Genomic DNA, 22,855 nt, shown 5'->3' on the forward strand with positions numbered 1-22,855 from the left:
GGTGTGAACAAAGTTTGTAACATATCACAGGTCATGGAACAATGCTGGGAATACCATGCCCAATCTGCCAGATGAGTTACCAGGTACCACCAGATTACATTCCTATATAACAAGCTCAAACCAAAACGCTCAGAATAGAATTTCTACTCCAAGTACATTCGCTCCCACAAGGCACCACAACAGAACATGAATTGTGGATTTCAGCATGCAAATCATGACATTGATGTAACAGTTTTAAATCAGATCTTGCCATGAGTTTTACATTTATTTCATCACCTCACAGACTATTCACAGTTTGGTTCCTAGTGTTAAATTACTATGACTGAAAGAAATACTATGATTAACAGAAAAAGGCATACAATTGCTAAGATTATGAAGGGAGGCCAATGGGTTTTGTTTGGTTTTCTGGGTCCTTAGTACGGAATCAGTTTTAAACTTGCATATGTGGCAAGACTGGATCTTTTTATAAGTGGCAGATTTTAGAGTTCTCTAAACCTCATTTTAATCCACAACCAGAACTGACTGGGTCAGCTGGACAGCATCCAGGATCGGCTCTACCATTTTTGCTGCCCCAAGCAAAAAAAAAAAAGCCGCTCGGACTGCCGCCCGAACTGCCTAAGCAAAACAAACAAAAAAAGCTTCCTGGACTATGCCGCCGCAAGAATGGAAGGAATGCCGTCCCTTAGCATGTGCCGCCCCAGGCACGTGCTTCCTCTGCTGGTGCCTGGAGCCGGCCCGGACAGCATCAGTTATTAAATATATCCTAAACAAAACCTGGTGGGATTGCTGGCTTTTGGTATGTATAATGGAAGGGCTTCCTCAAATCCTTTGTATTTAAACACAGGAGCATAAAGTGTTATAGATGTTATTAATGACAGGAAAAACAATTGAAGGAGGGATCTTATGTGACCTGAACTAGTGGGTAGTCATCAGGTGGGAAGACAAGATATCAGTGGAGTAACTTCACAGAAAGAATGGGCCTGGGAATCAGCCTGGAGAATAGACACTAAAAATCTTGAGTGAAAACACTTATTTATTGTGTCATTGATCCTAAAAGTGGAGAATAAAAAAAATGAAAATTATGATCATTTATACACATGCGTCTGACGAAGTGAGTATTCACCCATGAAAGCTTATGCTCCAATACATCTGTTAGTCTTAAAGGTGCCACAGGACTCTCGGTTGCCATTTATACACAGAAAGGCAAAGAATTAGTGCAAGATCACTTTATATAGAGAAAAGATTCAAATACTATGATTAAAGGGAATTGTCAACTTAAAAATCACATTTCAATCTGAAAATTTTGCACCAACTAGAATTACAAGTGAGCATAAAGATGCCTATAAATGAGAGAAGGTAAAGGAAAAACACTACTGTATTTTGTTTGCTTTGTGTTTTTGATAATTTTGTATATTGTCAGTTTCGCTGTTTTGTTTTTATTATTTTCTAACATTTATAGTATAATCCTAAATCACTTAAAAAAAGTATGGGTAGACTTGACAATGATAATACATGGTAAGATAAAACATTTGACACTTAATTTCTTCTTTACTTACCCATCGAGACCCAAGTGTAGGCTTTTGTATTTGCGCTGCAGCACCTGATGCAATCTAACCCATAAAATACTGCCCTTCCTGAATTGCTTTAGTTAACTGCAGTGTCATTAACTCTTGGAAGGAACACAATATGCCCTGAAATCAGAGGGTGGCAGATAAACAAGAAGAATGAAGAGAAGCAGTATGGTCTACTATTTACTGCACAGAACTGGGAGTCAAGAAATGTGCTGTAGACTCTAATTCTACTTCTGTCTCTGACTCACTGTGAACACTTGGGGAAGTTTCAACTTCTCCTTTTCTCAGTTTTCCTATCTGTAACATAGGGTTAATAATAATACCCTACTATCTCTGTTAGGTGCACTGATTTCGTCTTAGGAAAAGTGGTGCAAGTGCAATATATGATTGCTATTTTAAAATATTTTATTTTAAAAGTAAATTCACTCTGTAATTTAAGCCTCCACAATATTCTGTTACTAACTTGGGATCTCATACAATTTTAAACGTCTTTTTTAAGTTTACAGTTCACCTTTAATAAGTCTCTCTTATTCCATTTCTGATGTGTTAGCTGAACTCTCCAAATGAACTTCAAGGAAAGAATAATGTACTGCAGGTTAAAAAGCTTAATTACTGCATTTAGAAAGCCAGTACAATATCTATCAAGTATGCAAAGAAATTTGAGAATGTAACATCTTTCAAGTCCCAAAGGATACAGCTAAAATGTTAGGGGGAAAATAGCTTAATACAAATTACACAAAATCACAAAATCGGAAGTCACTTAATAATTTTAAGAGGTTGATGAGATGACACATGGGTGACAACTAAAGGGAACCTCATTCCCTTGGGGTAAAGAATTACATTTTAATGCTTCAAAAGTCAGCTACTTGAGGATGTTCTGTTCAGTTACAATATTTGTTTGGCAGCAAAAGAATGTTAACTCAGAGATACCCATCACACTGGGGCACTGAAGTGAACAGGATAAAGCTAAAACAGATGAAATATTATTACAACAGACTGTGCTATTGTGTTAACATGAAAGCCACACTAGTAACCTTGTTCACCTTTCGTTCTTGACACTGATTGAGTATCTTGGAGTGAAGTTACACATTAAGGGACAGATGTAGCAATGTAGTCCCATTGATATCAATGGTACTATTCATGTGTTTAAAGTTAAGCACGTTTCTAAATGCTTTGCAGGATCAGAGCGTAAACCTACAGAGAATAGCAACCTTGACAACACACTCAAGATCCCAAAGAATTCTTGATAAGATTATAATTCCGAAATGAACAGACATCAAGTTATAGCTAATTTTACAACCATCATTGTGGTGTCTGATGCACATATCATAAATCCTACACAATTTGTTGTTTGTTTTAAGATCATAGTCACTTTTTTGTGTGATTGAAATCAAACTGAAGTAAAACCCTTGGACAGCAAACAAGGCTCACCATTAGCATCGTGGGAATACTCTATTCCAGAAACAGTGCATCTTCGGAAAACCATCTTATTTTCAGTAAGAGTACCAGTCTTGTCTGAGAATATATATTGCATCTGCCCTAAGTCTTCTGTGATGTTTAAAGCTCGACACTGTAGCTGAGAGTCTGTCTCTTCATCATATAAATCCTTGTCTTGATGAATGAAGAACACCTGGCATGCTTTAACTATTTCAATGGATACATACAAAGAAATCGGAATCAGAACCTAAAACACATGGAAAACACACTAATTAGGAGAAAAGAGGGGCACTGATATTATATTGAATTGATATAATCTAATCAACTTTATGGCAGACTAAAATCACAAAGAGTGTATGTACTATACTTTACCTTAAAGAATTTAATAGGCTTAGATTCAATATTGTAAAATAATTAGAATTTTTGCAAGGAGTTTACTTGGACAGATTAGAAAAGCCTATGGTGCAATTGTAGAGCTGAAATCCATAATTATGTCTGGAAATGTGATTATCAAGGCTTGGAGAGAAGCAAACGTTTTCGGGGTAATAAGATGAGCTTGAAAGAAGCTAGGAAAGGAAAAGAAGGGAGGGGGAGAGGAACATACAGTACAGTCAGAATCCTGCAAATACAAAAGAATATCTTGCATCAAAAAAGGGATGAATAGCTCCCAAATTTTATCTGTGTAAATAACAGGCTCTACTAAATTAGCTTTCCAGGAACAGGAGAGGTAAAATGAATGATTGGTGGAAGGTTCTGCAGAGAAAGCAATGTTGTCAGTTGCAATTTTTGAGCAGCAGTTCAGCTGAATAAAGAACATATTTTGTAATTGCTGAACAAAGTGTTAAGCTAAGAGAGTTTTCCTGAAAAAAAAAATTCAGCAGTTTCTTGGGGATTTTCAAAAATCCATGAAAGACATCATTTCTAGTTGACTGTTCCTTGCACATGTTTTTTCAGTGCAGAAATTTCTGGTTATATACAAAATTTAGCTTGGTCAATTGGACTAGTGGGGTGAATCGCAGTACATATACAAGTACCAAGGGTGGTTATTTAAACAAAACCTATAGTAAAGGGTGCATACTTAAGTAGATCTGTTCTGAGTTTTCTTTAATAGAAAAAAACCTCTTAATACATTAAAATCATAATCTAGAAATGGCAAAGGCCATTATTTAATCCATCCCTCTTCAGTGCAAGATCGTTCCCTTCACTAGTATGCTATCTTCTAGTGGTCTGTCAGTTCTAGTTTTACATGTCCCAAAGACAGACATCCACACTTCTCTTGACACACCATAGTATTCAACATTATGGTAGATCTCATCATCAGAAGACTTTCTCCCCCCTGCATCCCCCCAATATTCTCCTCCTATGTATAGACGCTGAATGATGACAACTCTAGTCATTTACCTCTTGTATAAATTCTAAACAGTTTGGGGCCATTAAAGAGTTAAATCCCAGCATGAACCTTGTCCTAGTAAGGTACCTGCATTCCAACCCCACCAAGGTTCTAGGTATTCCTCCAAGGTAGGCGGGTAACTCAGCTTTTGCAGCCTGGTATCCCACAGAGTGTGAAGTTTGCTGCTCCCCAACAGGCACCCTCCTCATCTTAGCCCATCTTGCTTGTTAAAAAAACAACACACCTAGAATGTTTGGGACAGAACCTCGGCAGGTGTGAATTGTCACAGCTCCACTAAAGTCAATGGAGGGAAGACAATTTGGAGCATCTGTCCATTGATTTTTTTCAGAGCTGTTTTCATTTTGGTCACCATTAGCACATTAATGAGGCTCTTTTATTTTTCTGGCAACATAATATTTTATTCTTCATTTTCATGCTTTAATTGTATTGTATCTAATTGTATTGTATTTTAAACACTTAATTAGCACCTCAAGTTCCTTGGTGGGAGAAGTTGGGCTCTCTTTCTCTATATATAATTATTAGCATCAGTAAACTGTGAACACAGGAACCAGTATGGACAACGTTGTTACCTGAAAAACTATTATCATTGTCAAAAATAAATATACTGCAGCTAGAACTGGGGATAAATAGTTGCCATCAAGCCCGGGAACATCGAAAACTGGTTTCTTCTCACCATATTGCCACACCCATAGGCCATGACCTGCAGAAAAGTTGAAATAGATGGAAACTTAAATTAACATCAAGACATTAAAAACAACACAGCATTGGTTTATTTTGTATGTCTTTGTCTTTAAAAGTGACCAGCAAAGGGGAAAAAAAGGGGAGGGGGAGCTTGTGCCTTTTCCTACTTTGTTATGATTTATGAGATAGGCCTGAAATGTTTTTTTTTTAATATGCATTTTCTACGTTGGAAACTCAAGTCTTGTCTGCCCTGGAAGACACCATGACAACTGGAGAACTAGTGAAAAGGTGGCCATCACAAAAGTCAAAGGAATAGAAGCTGAGCAACTAAGACGGGAAAAGATTTTAGTCAGACTATTTCAATCTCTTTGTTGTCTTTCTCTGTTAATTCCTATTTAATACAAGGAAAGTATTAACATTTTGGAGCAATGATGTCTTTACCAAAGATACGGCAATCCCACTCTTTTAATTAGGGTGTGAGAAAAATCAAACATATACTCTGAGATATATAATAGGTTTTCCCATCCCAGCCAGGAAAGACCTGAGATGTTATCTCTGATATTTATATTAAAATCAAGCAGAAAAAACCTAATACCTTAACACCCCCCCCCGAAACCTGACAATCTTTCAGGCCCTATTCTTTATATGTCATAAAGCAACAAAAAAAGGAGAAAAGCCCATTAAAAAAATCCTTTGTAAGGCACCTCTATCAAGTTTCTAAACTGCCTCCTGTCCCACACTGAAATAACAATAAATAAAAATGACATTGTCTCACTAAATATTTTGCAGCAGTTCAAAGCTTTACATTTATGCTCTGATGTGTCTATAGCTATTTTTAATAATCTAGAGTAAAAATGCTAAAAATTCTGCACTTGCAATGGATTATATCTAGTTTCTTTTTACTAAATGTTTTGATTTTCAAATGACCTAGTGATTTTAGATGCCACGAATTTATGAATTCCCAACTTATGGAGATGTCTTAAAAGGGCTTGGTTTTCAGAGGGTGGGTACTCAGCACTCTGAAAAAACAGGGCCCTTCTCAAGGTGATTCAAGATGGGCAGCCCAAAATTGAGGACCCCCAGATCTCTAGTCACTTTTTCAAATCTTGGTCTCTCATTTTAGTTCGTATTTGATAGACAATATTTATAAGAAAGTTATGGGGATACACAACTCATTTTAACAACTGGCAAAAAAAGAAAAAAAGAACCACTTCTGTTACTAGGATTCTACTCTAAAACAAATTGGAAATCGTTAGGATGAAATGCTGGTTTTGGATATGCGAGTTGCCCATTGAACTCAGTGGAAACAAAGAGCATAATAATAGTTTTGCCCTCAATTTTCATCTTTAAAGAGGATTATCAACAGCTGGAAAAAGACACAATTAAGGGTATTAAAATAACACAGAAGTTTCGGTAAAATACATTTAAAGTTGCCAAGAAAAATTCCAGAACTTATGTACTACACACAACCAAAACAAAACCCAAACATTACAAAATATGGACTTCAAAACAAATAGCTAAAGAAATGTTTTGCACACAAACCTTTATACCAAATTCTCAGTCACAGAGCAATACACACACACACACACACACACACACACACACACACACACACACACACACACACACAGAGTCTAACCAGAACCCAAACAAACTTACCCCTGCCCCTCTATTTTTGTTAAAATTTTCGATGCCAGTTACAATTCCATTGAAGTCAATGGTAGTCTTCTCTTTGACTTGTCCTTTGAATTTGGCCTTTAAATAATTTTTAATATTATACGTTTGGATACTTAAGTATGGTAGGTTAATATTGTATATTATGAGTCCCTGTTTTCATCTAATACAGCTAGGTGAATGGTATTGTGCTAGTTATGTTTACTCTGTGTTCATATATTACCCCGGCAACTAAGTATGTGCCAAATTCTGCCACCCTTAGTCATGATCAATTGATTTCAAAGATACTACTTTTGAAGTAGGGCACTACTCATTGCTACTGAAGGTGGCAGAGCCTGACCCAATATTTGTCTGATTTGGTCTAGTAATGGTATGCAGTTGATGGTTATTAAAAGATTACTATTTGGATGAGCTTATGTACAAAGCTGAAGTTTCCTACAAAAAACCCAAACTTTACATAGAAAAGGAAGTAGCTACAGGAATGAAGAGACAGAAGATATACATTTTTGAATTTTTAAAGCAAAGCATGTGACTCTTAGGATAGAGTTTGGTCGACTTAACTTTTATTTGTAAAGAGGACTTACCAATGGCTGAAAATAGACACATGACTATAAGTATGAGGACACACCAAAGGACATCAATATTCATCTGTCTTTCAAGCTTACTGCGCTTGTAACGTGGTCCACTGTTATTTAACAAAGCTTTGGTCTCGTGCCCTGCAGAAGCAATTACATTAAACAATATAGATATTTGTTGACAGTCTAAGGAAACTATCGAGTGAACATGTAAATTAAAAGAGAAAAGCTGTCTTTTACCTGCATAGATTACTATCCCTGTAACCTCTTCTGTGTTCCTAACAGTACATCCACGCAACAAAAGGTTTTCTTTATATAGTCCATCCCTTTTCCCACTTTTATGTACACTGCAAAAGATTTAATAACAGAACTTGACACAGAGAATCAAAACTTTCAGTTACTGAATCACATCCCCACTGAGTAAAACAAATTTGCGGATTATCCCCAAAGCTTAAATAGTCAGCTACCCATACACTGGCCTAAGGATAAAGGACTCTGGGATTCACAAGCAGTTTTGACACCACAGATATTCCATGGAGGATATATTTGGGTCCAATGAAAGGGAAGTGAAGGGGAAGGATGTACGTGCATGAGTGAGAGCAAGATGACTGCACTACATATTTCTGACTGACTGCTCTTTAAAGAAGAAATGGCATGTACTTTATTATTATGGAGGTTCTAGTTGTGGCTGTACTCCTGAGTTGAGTTTTGCACTTACAGTACTATAAAGATTATTTTTGAAGAATTCTACAAAATATTTTTATAAGTATCCCGTGTGTCTCTGTTTTTTTTTCTATTTTCTAACCAGTAAATGTTTCTTTTTCCCTTTCCAATTCTCAATCTCTTGTATTCCCTGGGTCCTTTTGACCCAATTCTGTCTCTGGGAACTCTGTGATCCCTTTCTCCTTGCTCTTCTCCATTCCCTCCACAGCCTACTCACCCTTACTCTCTTTGGCCCCCTCACTCTTTTCTCCTTACTGCCTGCTAAACAGGATCAAATTAAGAATTCTTGGGGTTCTAGGCACAGAATATCCTGAAGTCCCACCTGGTTATAAAATACTTAAACTTTCCTGAGATGATTAAAAACATGTCATTTAAAGAATTAACAGCATATGGGAACAACACAAGCACCATAGCCAGACATTAAGAATTATATGTTTAGCTAAAAATTAAAAATTCACAGCTAACAGGTTCCCACTGCTGACTTGATATTGTATGTGAATTTAGACATTAAATGCCCTAGCTATTCCATGCAAGTACTGACAGAGAAAAAAAGATAATGAGTTCACTACAGGGGAACAGAGGTGGGTGAGGTAATTGGTTATTGGACCAACTTCTGCTGGTGAAAGAGACAAGCTTTTAAACAACATAGAGCTCTTCTTCAGTTGAACAGCTGAGAATCAATAATCTCTGGCTCGTGTCAGCATTTAGATCGTGGAAAATAGTTTTCTATCAATATGTGCATCTGAGCAATTGTTAACACTGCTGACGCCAATTACATTTAGGGAATGTGCAGCACATGGCACGTAGTCTTTTGGTGGATTTTCCGTGACAGATGGGCCTGCAGACCATTGGAACGATCAGTCACATCACTAGCATTATCATACAATTGCCCACAGCCGCTAGACTCATCCAAACCTAGGTTATTTCTCATAGCCAGCGCAGCTTCAGCTAGGTTTGCCCCTGTGTGGTTCTCAAGGGGCTGAAACCCAATTATTTGGCCCTCTGAATGAGAAATCAGAAAATGAATGTGAGCTGGTCTACAAGTGCTACATCAGGTCGTGAATCAACAATTACAGAGAAATACTTGGCTTGCTGCAATTCTCTTACTATGGTGTTTTTAATTTTTTTCCCCATCAATTCAATGAATTTGTCACCTACAGTTGAGGACAGGTAGGATGGCTTTCCCCTTCTGTCCAAATTTAGCAAAGTGGTCAGCCAGACATGGATCAAACTGTAATATTAGCTCAAAAATCCCCAAATCTCTTCCATAGCTTTTGGATCCTAATACTTCATCCTGGCCCTGGAAGACAAGCCCACAAGTACTTAAACTTTGTATCTGTCACCACACACTGAAGAATGTCTCTTCAGTACGGCTGTTCTGAATTAAACTGGTGTGCCATAGCAGAGTCAACTCTACCAGATTGGGATTTTTTTTAAAGTTTTAATCGAGTTAGCACACAGGTTCAGTGTTCTGTACCCCTCTCACGTTTGAAAGTTGCTTCAGATGTTTCCAATTCCCAAATCCTTTTGTAAAAGCATACAATGCACCCAAGAAAAGCTTAATTGCAAAGCAGTAAACATTTCCAGTAGATGGAGAGTAAATAATCCAATATCATGCAACAACTTCACCACTGAAGAGACAAAATGAGAAAAGTTCTTCAGTGAACACTCTTTTCTTCTCTGCAATGACCTGCACAGAAATCAGGAAGTTTTCTACCTCTGCATTTCTATGCACAGCTGAACCTTTAGCAATCCCAAACAGTCTATTGTTTTCATTGAATTTTCTCCACAGTGTGGGATATGTGGAAATCTGGATGTTCTTTTTATCCAGGTAAATATAAGAAGTCTAAGATATTTCAAATTAACCACTAAGTGGTAATAAGATCAGCCTCTATAAACAACTGCCTGACCACCGAAGCCAAACAGACAAAAAAGTGGGGCATCAGGATATATGAAAAACTCTTAGTAAACAAAATAACATCTATCCTAGCCGAGTACTTACTGTTTGTTATTTATGTACTGACAAAAACTGCATTTACGTCAGAGAAACAGGGGGAAAATGCCTGGGAGAATGGATTGCCACAAGGGAAATATTAAGAATAAAAAAATAACTTCTTACATCAGTAGCACTAGAACATTGCTAAGGGGGATAAGGGGGGAAGAAAAGTCAAATAACTTTTATAGACCTGCTGTGTATGAATGAAATTCCACATAACAAACTCCAGTATCTTAATGCTGCAGAGCAGATGGTGAAGGAAAATTGGAAATATTTTAACTACTGTGCATTCATATAAACAGCACCGAAAGTAGGATTCTTAATTTTTCAAAACAAATTGGAATGCAGAGCTAATAAATAAAGAGAAATGTTGAGAAACTGAATGCACTAGAATAAAGATATCTAACTGCTGTTGCTGCATAATCCAACTTTATTTTTATGTTTATTTTTCTATATGTTATTTTATATAGTAGATTTTGCCACCCTTAAGTATGGTACAGTTTAACACCATGTATTGCAAATCCTGAGCATTTAAAAAAAACACCACCACCATGAACCAGGACCCCCAATATCATGAAATTGTTAAAACGTCGAGATTTTTTTCATTAAAAAAATTGGGTTCTTTTTATTTGTCTTTGGTTTATGAGCCTTTAAGATGCACTTGGGTCATGTGTTCATGCTTTTCTTCACAACCTGAGTGTTAGAAACTTATGCTTTTTAAAAACAAATGCTGAGATTCTAACCTTATCACATGCCTTTAGGAGCTGTGGCTTTAAAAACCACACCAAATATCATGAGACTAGCAGTAAAATCACCAGAATTGGCAACACTTAATCTGTGAAAACACTGAGACTACTCTCAGAGTAAAGGGCTGCTCATTTGAGTAGCCCTCAGTGTGTGCATAAAGCATTACACAGAAAAAAAGAAAACACACTCCCTGCCTCAAAGAGTTTGCAATCTGATTTAGATGACCAGGTGAGAGAAAGAACCATGGTATTGCCAAGTGTTTTAGCAGTGGGAAGGTGTGGATTTTAGATATGTTATAGATACAGCAGTGATTATATCTGGCAAGAGACTAGAACTGAGGAGAGAAGGAAAAGGAACTGGTAAGATTACCCCGAGTTTGCAACTTTGAAGCACAAATGGTTTCTGCCACTCTAGTAGAGAATACCCCTCAGCAGTTCTAAGATAGCAGAACACATTTTCATTTTATTGATTTCTGAGTTACCAAAATTCTGCTTTTGTCCTCTCTCATCACTGTCCCATCCCTTGATCATGGACTTTCTAAGTTTGTGCTCAGCACAATAAGCAGCAATCATTCACTGCCAGCTTGGAACTCTGAGTATTTGGGATGTATCAAAGATTTATACAATCTAGGGAGAATAATTTGTTAAATTATCCACAATGAAACTGCAGTAATCCTACTATTCTGAGTACTATGCCTTCTCTTCTTTTTGAGACCAAATCCTCCTGAAGCTTGACTTGTGAATTAGTAGGATGTTAGCTTAAGTTTCCAGTAAAGTCTCCAAATTGTAGTTAACTTCCCTGTTAATAAGTGGACTTGATTTTCACAAATCTACTGGAAAAGTAATAGCTCTGGTTTGTGATTTTATATCCCACACATGTTCTTTATAGATGACTGTTAATGACAGCGGAGAGCGATATATATACTGTTCACTATAAAATTGTGTACACAGTTATAACTAGGGCCCTACCAAATTCAGGGTCCAGTTTGGTCAATTTCATGGTCATAGGATTTTAAAAATTGTAAAATTCATTATTTCAGCTATTTAAATCTGAAATTTCTCAGTGTTGTAATTGTAGGGGTCCTGACCCGAAAAGGAGTTGTGGGGGGTGGGTATCGCAAGGTCACTGTAGAGTGGGGGTTGCGGTACTACTACCCTTACTTCTGTGCTGTTGCTGGCGGTGTAGCTGCCTTCAGAGGTGGACAGCTGGAGAGTGGTGGCTGCTGGCCTGGAGCCCAGCTCTGAAGGCAGAGCTGCCGCCAGCAGCAGCACAGAAGTAAGGGTAGCATGGTATGGTATTGTCACTCTTACTTCTGCACTGCTGCTGGCGAGGCGCTGCCTTCAGAGCTGGGCACCCGGCCAATAATCACCACTCTCCAGCTGCCCAGCTCTGAAGGCAGTGTAGAAATAAGGGTGGCAACAAACACCGCAACTCCCCTAAAATAACCTTGTGACCCCCCTGCAACTCCCTTTTGGGTCAGGCCCCCCAATTTGAGAAATGTTGGTTTCCCCCATGAAATGTGTATAGTATAGGTCAGTGGTGGGCAACCTGCAGCCCATCATGGTAATCCGCTGGCAGGCCGTGAGACCGTTTGTTTACATTGACCGTCCGCAGGCATGGCCGCCTGCAGCTCCCAGTGGCCGCGGTTCGCATTAGTAGGAGCATTGCCAGCAGATCAAGGGAAGTGATTGTTCCCCTCTATTCGGCACTGGTGAGGCCACATCTGGAGTATTGAGTCCAGTTTTGGGCCCCCCACTACAGAAAGGATGTGGACAATTTGGAGAGAGTCCAGTGGAGGGCAACAAAAATCATGAGGGGACTGGAGCACATGACTTATGAGGAGAGGCTGAGGGAACCGGGCTTATTTAATCTGCAGAACAAAAGAGTGAGAGGGGATTTGATAGCAGCCTTCAACTACCTGAAGAGGGATTCCAAAGAGGATGGAGCTAGGCTGTTCTCAGTGGTACCTGATGACAGAACAAGAAGCAATGGTCTCAAGTTGCAGTGGGGGAGGTCTAGGTTGGATATTAGGAAAAACTATTTCACTAGGAGGGTGGTGAAGCACTGGAATGGGTTACCTACGGAGGTGGTGGAATCTCCATCCTTAGAGGTTTTTAAGGTCAGGCTTGACCAAGTCCTGGCTGGGATGATTTAGTTGGAATTGGTCCTGTTTTGAGCAGGGGGTTGGACTAGATGAACTCCTGAGGTCTCTTCCAACCCTAATCTTCTAGGATTCCATGAATTTGGTAGGGCCCTAGTTATAACATGCTACCGGCACAGAAAGTAATACAAGGGAATCTCAAGCTAACTTGTCTTGTTATTAAAATATTTCAGTTGCACTCAGCAGCTCTCGCCCACCTCATGCCCAATGTGTTCTTATTCATTTAGCTCAGATAAAACACTGAATTCAAACAGAACACCATCTGTGCCTACTCCACAATAGTGCAGCATTTCAAACTGATCTGTTGATGCTCAAGACCCAAATCTATTTTCTTTCATTCATTGACTGGGCCTTCCCTCAAAAGCGTAAGGAGGAAAAGTTGAAGAATCCTATGGCAACTTTCCCCCATTTTACCCATCACTAAACAAATAGCATTTGCTACTAATTTTCATTTGTACATAAAGTAAATCACAGTCATCCACTGGTGTTCTACATACTCTTAGAAAATGACATGGAGGAAACTAAGCCATGGGAGAGCGGAGCTGAGGGAAATACAACCAATTTATTTTCCTCCACTTTTCCCCGCCCCGTCCTACAAATGATCCACTAACTAGGTATATAGAAAAATGATGAGCTATTTGGACATGGAAATTTAAGGAAAGAAAATTACAAACTAGGGGAGGTGCACAGAAAAAATTCAAAACCAGCGCTCTGTAAATTAGATAGGTCTGATAACTAGCCTTCCCAGGCTATACACAAATGCTGTGGGTCCACTGGGGAGATGGGCTGAGCTCCCATTTCTGTCTCTGCAGGGTTGAACCTTTAACCTGACACTGGTTCAGCACTGAATTTTCCCCTCCGGGGGCTCATTCCACTATGATTTTCGAGGGAAAGGAGGAAACTTTTCTCTGGGAGTATTTTTTTTTTAAATGGTAACTTTTTGAAGCTGCTCAGAAATGTGGAATGTTAGAGCTAGACTGCAGGAAAATGGATTAGTGAGCAGAGCGTAGGTAAGATGGTCAAAGGTGCCTGATAAATACAATATGTCTCATGGCTCTGCAATTTCTCACATGGACATCATCCCAAAATATGTGGCATATAAACACCTACTGAACATGCACATACCTATTATGAGAAATGGCTACACTAGCTGCATGTAATTATTGTTTCAATACATAATTGAGAAGGTATTTGCACAGAAAAAGTCTTGTTTAACAGATTAACTTGAAAATGAGCCTGTCTCCAACTAACTTCTTCCTTTTCCTGTTTGTTTGTCTTGTTTCCTATTTGCTAGAGTGGGATCAATAGGGTGATGTATCAATACTGTATCAACTCAAAAAAAAAAAAAAAAAAGAGAAAATGCTTCCTCTCACCTCCAACCCCACGTTTTTCAGATATCCTGAAAAATAAATTGTGGGGTTGTCATTATTTTCTTAATAGTTGAAGAGCTATAAACAAATATCCAGCAATCCTGTAAAATATCTGCATGCCTGTGATTCCTGCTGCTACTGCCAGATGAAGCGTTCAATGTGAAATTAAAATCTCCCTGAATTTGTCTGTTTTTAAAATATTAAGTTCCTCCACAAATGTGCAGTGTTTATTGGTGCTTTTTTTTTTACAAAACTGTTTGTATTGATAAAGATTTCTAAACTGAGCAGGGACGGATTTGTGTTATCTGGATGTCTGAATACTTCAAGCAGCTTTTAATAGTGTATTTCTAATTTTGAACGGGAATTGATTACATGGTAGAAGTCAAACGGATGAAGTCACTTAGCCTAACTGGAATTGATTACATGGTAGAAGTCAAACGGATGAAGTCACTTAGCCCTGGTCTACACTGGGGGGGAAGAAGGGGGGAATCGATCTAAGTTACGCAACTTCAGCTACATGAATAACGTAGCTGAAGTCGACATACTTAGATCGACTTACCGTGGTGTCTTCACCGCGGTGAGTCGACTGCTGCTGCTCCCCTGTCGACTCCGCCTGTGCCTCTCGCGGCGGTGGAGTACAGGAGTTGACGGGAGAGCGCTTGGGGGTTGATTTATCACATCTAGACTAGACGCGATAAATCGATCCCCGCTGGATCAATCGCTGCCCGCCGATCCGGCGGGTAGTGAAGACATACCCTTTGTATGTTTTCTGGATCTTTGACTCACTGAGCCTAACCCTTGTGGTTAGGAGGATTAGCACAAGTCAGTTTGACTTATTTACCAGAGAGAGTGTCCAGATAGTGTGTGCTCCTTCTAATTCATCCAAGAGAAAAAAATATAGGAAAATCATGGCATCTCTTACTTTTCCATTGGCTTGAACCTTGAGCTTTCCCTAGCAATTACTCACCAGGGCATATGTGGGTCTGCTTGCCTCAGAGGCCTTTTAAGCAGATTCCCAGATGTCGTATGTGGGGGAGCACTACTAAGCACCTTCTCCACCAGAGACCATGCTGACCTTGGGAGTGGTGGCAGTGACCTTCTCTTTGAAAATAACAGAGAGGAGAGTGGGCCTCTGGAGGGGAGTAGCAGACTACTAGTTTATTCTATGCAAGGTGATAACAACAGATAAAGGGGATGGGGATTTGCTCGGAGGAAGATGTGTGGCAGGGCCTGTTGGGGAAGGTTGATTGCAGCAGGCCACAGAGAAAGAGAGGCATCAAAACTTTATTCTGAAATGCACTTTTAACTTTTGGATATCCCCCCTATCACTAGCTTTACATTTATTTATTTGATGAATTGCACCATGGTTTTAGATACATTTGTATGTTGTGAGTTAACACCACTCTCTTATACATACACAAGATTACCAACTCTCACTATAATTGGTGTTTCTTAAAGCCCCAAGCTTCTGGAGTCATGTGATTATGTGAGGTTTTTCAGCTTTTATTTAAATTTTAAAAATAATTCTAGCCCATATAGCTCCAGAGCAAAGCTGTAAAATCAGAAAGCACATACTGCCCCCATGTATTTTTAAAACAAAATCTCAGTATTTTTAGGCAAATTTCGTAATTTCTGGGGCCCAAATCATGGTTAGCAATACTGTATATAGTTTGGCTATGCTCATGCTGGGTTTTGAATTTTTTTTATTTTATTCTTCTCACAACACTAGAAGCAGGACAAGAACTATTTAAAGGGTGGGGGGAATGAGGAAATGAGTTTGGGATCCACAAAAGAGCAGAAATTGTGGCCATTATTAAATCAAGTTGTTGAGTGGAATAGACCATTTGCTTGCCCCCTCAACATGCATTGGGTATGTTCAGTGCAGTTTATGACTGTGAGTATAAAGGCCAGCTTCAGTAATGCTTCACATTTGCAACATTGAGAAAGCTGGGGGCCAGGCCTGCCTCAATGCATTTTATTGTACTTTTTATGGCTCATTGTGCCGACTAGTATGCTGATCTGCATACAGGGTACTGACCACCAGTATTGGTAATACTTTGGAATTCTGCTAGGGAACAGGCCAGCTTACTTCTTTCTGAATGTGCTGCTGCATGTAGAATTGTTAGTGCTTTAAAAGATGAGTGACGACTTTCTGGCATGCAGCTTACTAGAAGTCTTTCAAGACTGGGGTCTTGGTATCTAGAAGCCTCAGCAGTGCTTGCATGGGGATGCGAGGTTTCCTTGCTCCTTGGTCTTGGTGGTGACTTTTCACTCCTCTTGGACTGTCTCTCAGGGGAATGGGGTCTTTAAGTTACGTCTGAGTGCCGGAAGTTGCACCATGGTCCTGGCTTACCAGAGCTGGAGATGAGGAAGTCACAGGAGTGCTCTGAGTGGCTGAGCCTGAGGTACAGGGGTGAATCGGACCCCAGAGAGCACTCTATGGGGAGCAGTTTCAGTCTGTCTTCTTTCAGCTTCCTAGATCTGCTCTTGAAGCTGGAGCAAGCCTTATATTTCCATAGGATGTGGGATGCCTGCCTGGTCTACACTGGGGGCGGGGAGCAATCTAAGTTACACAACTTCAGCTACGGGAATAACGTGGATAACGTAGCTGAAGTCGACATACTTAGATCTACTTACTGTGGTGTCTTCACTGTGGTAAGTCGACAGCTGACGCTCCCCCGTCGACTCCGCTTCCACTTCTCGCTCCGGTGGAGTACCGGAGTCGACGGGAGAGCGCTCGGCGGTTGATTTATCGCGTCTAGACTAGATGCGATAAATTGACCCCCGCTGGATCAATCGCTGCCCATTGATCCAGCGGGTAACGTAGACAAGCCCTTTGGGGGAAAGACCTGTGGCAGGTCTGGCAGGGCTTTAATCCTTGGGGTTTTGGCATAACCTGCTAGGAAAGGCTGCAAGCAAACAGGGGCCAAAGGCAAGAAGGCCCTCACCACAAAGGAAAACTAGAGAGGAACCCACTCCCGAAAACTGTACTATATAAAAAATACTCAAACTGAAAAACAAACAATAAATAAGTAATACCAGCTCTCATCTTTACATGAAATGTGTGTCTTGTGTGACTAGTACAGGGCTGCATTCTCAGCTGGTCTAAACTGATGTAGCTGCAAAGGAGCTATGCTGATTTGCACAAGCTGAAAATCTGTTCCATGCCATTGATAATGTTTATAATGTTTCAAATAATATATGAAGGAGTGTCCATCCTGAACTCACTGTTTGAAGCTAATGTGGATAAACAGTTTATGAAATCTGGAGGGGGGGGGGGAAGAATGACAAAAATAACAGTTTGTGAGATGGAAGGTAATATTGATTAAAAGACCCATTTTTCAGTTTTTGCACTATTCATCTACTTTATTAACAGTGCTCATCACTGCTAATAAGAGACACAGGAATACATCACTGTCCACTGAACAGAATTATTTTCTTTTTTATTGTTTTTAACTGAAGTTTAGACAAAGATTTAGGTAAAGAAGTCTCTCATATTGTACCTGACTACAGACTGAAGAATGTAAAGTTATTCCAGGACAATATTTCCTAGGCCAACACCACCAAAACTAAGACAACTTTATTCATTTGCTTGAAAGACAGGAAGAAAACATCAATGTGAGTGGAGAAATATCATTTCTACTTCTGAGTTTCCTCCATGACAATCATTTAAAAAGACAAATCAGCCAGAGACAACTTAACAAAAATAATATGCAACTGATTCCCTCCCACTCCCTTTCCAGGTGGGTTTTTTTTGCTCCTTGAGGGTGGTGGGGGAGGAATCTTTTATCTATTACTTCCCTGCTTCAGGCATTTATAGCCAGGGTATTAGCTGACCAATACTGACAAATAAATTCATCTTCAGGAATGGAAGTGAGAGACTTCTAACTCCATCTGAATGGAGAGGCAGGAGTTTTGAATGACTGTCCCAAGACATGGGGTATTCAACGAATAGATGCACCTTACAAAAGAGAACAATTTTAGCAGTTACTCTTGATAAGCAAGACAAAGCATTCCAAAGTTAAGAAATGCCAGAATTAAAGTTGCCTGTGCAACCTTAATTCAGCTCTCTTGTGTGTATGCATTGTGATACAGTCTTGAATTACATGATCACATACTATTTTTTCCTGTAGAACTGATACCTCTGTAAGAACACAAGATGATCCTGCTCTGGGGATGAATCAGGGTTGTGTAGTGAAGGAGGCTGTTGTCTGTAGGATTCCTGACTCATTTGTTTCAGAAGTTGGAAGCTGTGTAGGGAATGAGGCAGGGGACCAGAAGAAGAGAGCCTGGAAGTCAATTGTGTCTTATAGAGAAGGGGCTGCAGACTGAAGGTAATTATATGAAATACTCACATGTAACCTCGAAACCTACTTAAGTCATTGTTTGGCTTCTCACATTCAATGACACTGGTGAACTTCAAGGGGTCAAATTCAGAGTCCTGGAATCATAAAAGTGTTAAATATTTAATCTTTTCATTAAGCGTTTAATTTATAAGCATAATTGTTTGGGTTTTTTTTGCACAACATCCATAATATATTATGGGTGGGCTTTTTAAAAGCACCTCAATCAAAATGACTTAGCAGCACAAGTGTCACTGAAAGTCAATGAGACTTGTGCTTCAAAATTCCTTGGGTGCTTTTGAAAGTCTCCCCTTAAAAGGATGTTTTACCACTCCCCAAAGTAAAGAACACAAGTCTCAAAGGCATGAAATAAACAAAAAGACTGAGGAGACATGTATTTTGGGTTGGAGAGGAAAGACCAAATTTGTCTGAGTAGGCTGAAAATATTCAAAGCATCATTACTAGGTTTCAAATACTTCAAATTTAAACAAAGCAACTACAAGTCTGGAACACTATAAGTCAATATATTGTGAATTAGGAAAAAGTTAATTTGAACTTTCTGAAATATAAGCAATATTTCTTAATTGCTTTATACCAGCTCAGATATATTAATCCAATAGAATAATTAGACACCTACAGTAGGATCCTTTATTTCTCCTAATTAGCACTCAAAACTCTACTTGATACTCTGGCTAATGAGGCTGAAGTTGGTCATTGGACATTTACCAACAGCTAACAGGATAGGGTGTTGGAGACAGAATGTTCTAGCATAGAGCAATTATTTCATTTCATTAATGAAATGAGATGCTTCCTGTGGATGAGGTATTAAACACAGGGTGGATTGAGTTAAATCAAAGTGATTTAAATACCCTATCTCGATAATTTAAATCAGCAAGCAGCTTGATTTAAATAATTTATTTTAATCTTGTTTTGCATTTGTAGTTTTTTATTTATTTTCCTAAAGAAAAGTTCATTCTCATTGGTTGCCAACCATTATAACATGTTGATTTACAACCAAATACAGCATTTACATAGGCTTGAAAAGATTAGATTTTTATCGGTATATATCAGTAAATAAAAATTTCACCGTACCAATGAAAATCTATTTCTACCGATAACAATCACAATTTACAGATAGGCAAAATAAGAAAAATGCTGCTTGAGAACTTAGTAGAGTTTGATTTAGGGATGTTTACTTTGTGATATATTCACATATGATAGTGATTTGTGTTTTAATGGTTATAAAGCTTTAACTTTTTGAATCTCAACAGCTGTCATTAAATAATTATTGTCCAACTCCCCTACCCATAATTTATCAGTTAAGTAAAACTACCTTAGATGTGTCATATACGAGGGGGAAAAAGTTTAACAAAACATGTTTTGCATTTAAAACTAACTGATTTCTTAAACAAAGGAAATTATTTATTAGGCTATAATTGACTATAAGTAGTGAATGAATGGACTGTTTCTGGTCACCAAGGGCTAGATCTTTCAAAAACATGTAGGTGTCTAAAGATGCAGATTAAGTGCCTTGTGATATTTTCAAAATGCCAGCCCATGACTTTGTTACATTTGTGAGAAGCAAGGCTGAGAAGATGGGGTGGAGGACTATAATGCATCTCAGACGGCCACAGAATCAGGTGACAGAGAGAGTCACATTTGTATACAGAATTCAACTTCCAACCAAGAAAAACAAATAAGTAACATGAACAATGGGTAACTGTGAGCTGCCAAGAAGAGAGCTAGTTCACATATCCTTGTAAAGCAAGCATCAAAGAACCTAAGACACAATAGGTAATTTGGGCACACATTGGGAGCCAGATAGCCAAAATATACAGGCTGAGGAGAATCGTTAGTGTTATCTCAAACAGATTGGGCTTTTGAATTTTTTAAGTGTAGTTCATTTATGAAAAGTGACTGTAAAAGAGCATTATTGGGTTCCATAGTTATTGTGAATCAATGACTTGTACATCAAATTGGTCAGTTTATGAGTAAAAGTGCCAGCCTCTCACATTCACCTGGAATCTAACAGTTAAATCTGGGTTCTTGCCTTCTCTGTCATATCAGTAGAATCATCATAATATTCGTCCAGAAGAAAGTAATGCAAAGTGATATTGTGGAAAAATGTCTTAACCCCACATTGTAAAATACCCCCTGAATGTTGCGAACACACAATTGAAGAGTTTGTCCTGTTGGACAAATTTAGGTTCCAATCCAGCTATGCACTCAAGCATGTACTTAATTTTATATCACTTCAGAGGAGCTACTCAGGTGCTTAATTACTTAAAATCACTATGTATTACATTTAAATATTTTTTAAAAAAACATTGTTTTCTGAAGTCAATGGAAGTATTCAGATCTCAAGATTCCAGACCAATGTAAGATGAGAATACTGCATAAATTACTCATTCAACCCTTTGGCCATGTGTTCCTCTACTACTCCCTTTAACCACCTTCAGAGTGGCGTAGACAACTTTTCAGACAGAACTGAGGGTTCACCAGTAAGAATACTCTTAAAAGTCTTCAAATCTTGAAGTCTGAGGTCTGCTTCTAAACACCTCAGTTGTCCCCATCTCAGAGTGGTCTCATTCCTACTTCCAGCGTTCAAGGGTTCACACCACAAACACACTACCTTGGCAACTAGCACTATCTGGGAACTCCCCATTATATGCCTTAGCCACAAATCAGCAGAGTGCATGAGTGGGGTGATGTCCCTCCAAGTTAGACTAAGGCACATTATAGGGAGCAGGCTGGAAATCTTGCACTGCCCATATAATACCTGGTGTGTGGATAAATAGAAAAACCGGTCCACCAGACTGTCAATCCAGCATCATTCACCATAAAAAAAAATGTATAGGAGAAAACTGAGTTAATCTCTCTCTCACACACCAACCCAGCAACATATGAAAATCACTCAAGATATTTCAGTAAGACACATTATTGTCCTAGCTGCATATTATATAAAGGGTTAGTGTCACACCGTTTTAAAATCTAGGGATACATCTATACAGCGATAAAAGACCTATGGCACAGCTGCAACTGGTCTGGGTCAGCTGACTTGGGCTTGTGGGGCTTGGGTAGTGGGGCTATAAAATTGCAGTGTAGATGTTCAGATTCTGCGGGGTGGGTCTCAGAGCCTGGGCTCCAGCCTGAGCCCAAACATCAACACTGCAATTTTATAGCCCCGCAGCCCAAGCCCTGCGCCCGAGTCAGCTGACCTGGGCTCTGCGACTCAGCGCCGCAGGTTTTTTCATCATAGTGTAGACATACCTTCTGTGTAAACGGAAGGACAAATAATATTTAGGCTGGGTAAGGAAAGATTTTACCTTTCATTATAGTACACAATGATGTCACTTTTGAGCAGGCTTTAGCTTATTGAGCATACATTTTCATTCAATGCTCTTAAAAAAAAGTCTTAATTCCTTTGATAAACGTCTCTCAGGAAATCCTAGAGACACTTAACACCAAAGGTCAAGCTAATCAAATGAAAGCTCTCTGTGGCTGCTGAACTCAGCAAACAGAGTATGGTTCCAAAGCTGTGTAGCTACATTAACTTTTACAGAAATTGCAAGTTTATGGACTGTATTTCCTTCCTCCCAGGAACACCTGCCAACAAAGCCAACAGCTTTAAAAAAAAATCCATTTTACATCAAGAACAAAGTCTATCTAAACAAAGATCCTGTCAAGATCTGAAAGAAGTAATACTAGCAGACTTCCACATCAGCACCACAAAGCACATTTGTTTGTCCTGCCTGGTGTATAACTTTCCTATTTGACTCCTTTTTGGAGCTAAAATTCTTCCTTTCACTGCGGCTTGTATACTTGAGTTCTCTTACAATTTCCTTAAAAATACGCCACTATAACCTTTAACCAGCTAACATCCGGGATAGGGGAAAATCCAATTACAGTAATAGTCTGAGGTAAGCAATTCTGATTTACTGCTAAAGCTCTTTAGCTCATAAATAAATCAGATGGCTTCTTCCTTTCCTTGTGAAATGAAAGTGTAGATACACTGTATTGTATTACAGATGCTGACAGTTTTGACATGAAATTGCCTTTTTGTAAATGAATGAGCAAATACATTAAATACTGCCTGCATGAGGTTGCTTTGGATGCATATAGAGAAGCTACTAACACAAGGTTTCATGCTGATCAAAGTTTTGCTC

At 38.9% G+C, this 22,855-nt stretch overlaps 1 protein-coding gene across 1 annotated transcript in view; it reads right to left on the minus strand.

Moving 5' to 3' along the window:
• Positions 1 to 22,855, minus strand: part of LOC113406169 (probable phospholipid-transporting ATPase VA) — a 134,368-nt gene that overhangs the window by 40,792 nt on the left and 70,721 nt on the right. The window contains exons 3-7 of the mRNA XM_026649236.2: positions 18,702 to 18,787; positions 7,590 to 7,696; positions 7,359 to 7,490; positions 4,989 to 5,119; positions 3,003 to 3,255 (exon numbers count right to left, since the gene is read on the minus strand). Coding sequence (XP_026505021.1) covers positions 3,003 to 3,255; positions 4,989 to 5,119; positions 7,359 to 7,490; positions 7,590 to 7,696; positions 18,702 to 18,787 — 709 coding nt within the window. The remainder of the gene's footprint in view (positions 1 to 3,002; positions 3,256 to 4,988; positions 5,120 to 7,358; positions 7,491 to 7,589; positions 7,697 to 18,701; positions 18,788 to 22,855) is intronic.

This window comes from Terrapene carolina, unplaced genomic scaffold (assembly GCF_002925995.2).
Source record: "Terrapene carolina triunguis isolate 2854851 unplaced genomic scaffold, T_m_triunguis-2.0 Scaffold23, whole genome shotgun sequence".
Taxonomy (NCBI): Eukaryota; Metazoa; Chordata; order Testudines; family Emydidae; genus Terrapene; species Terrapene triunguis.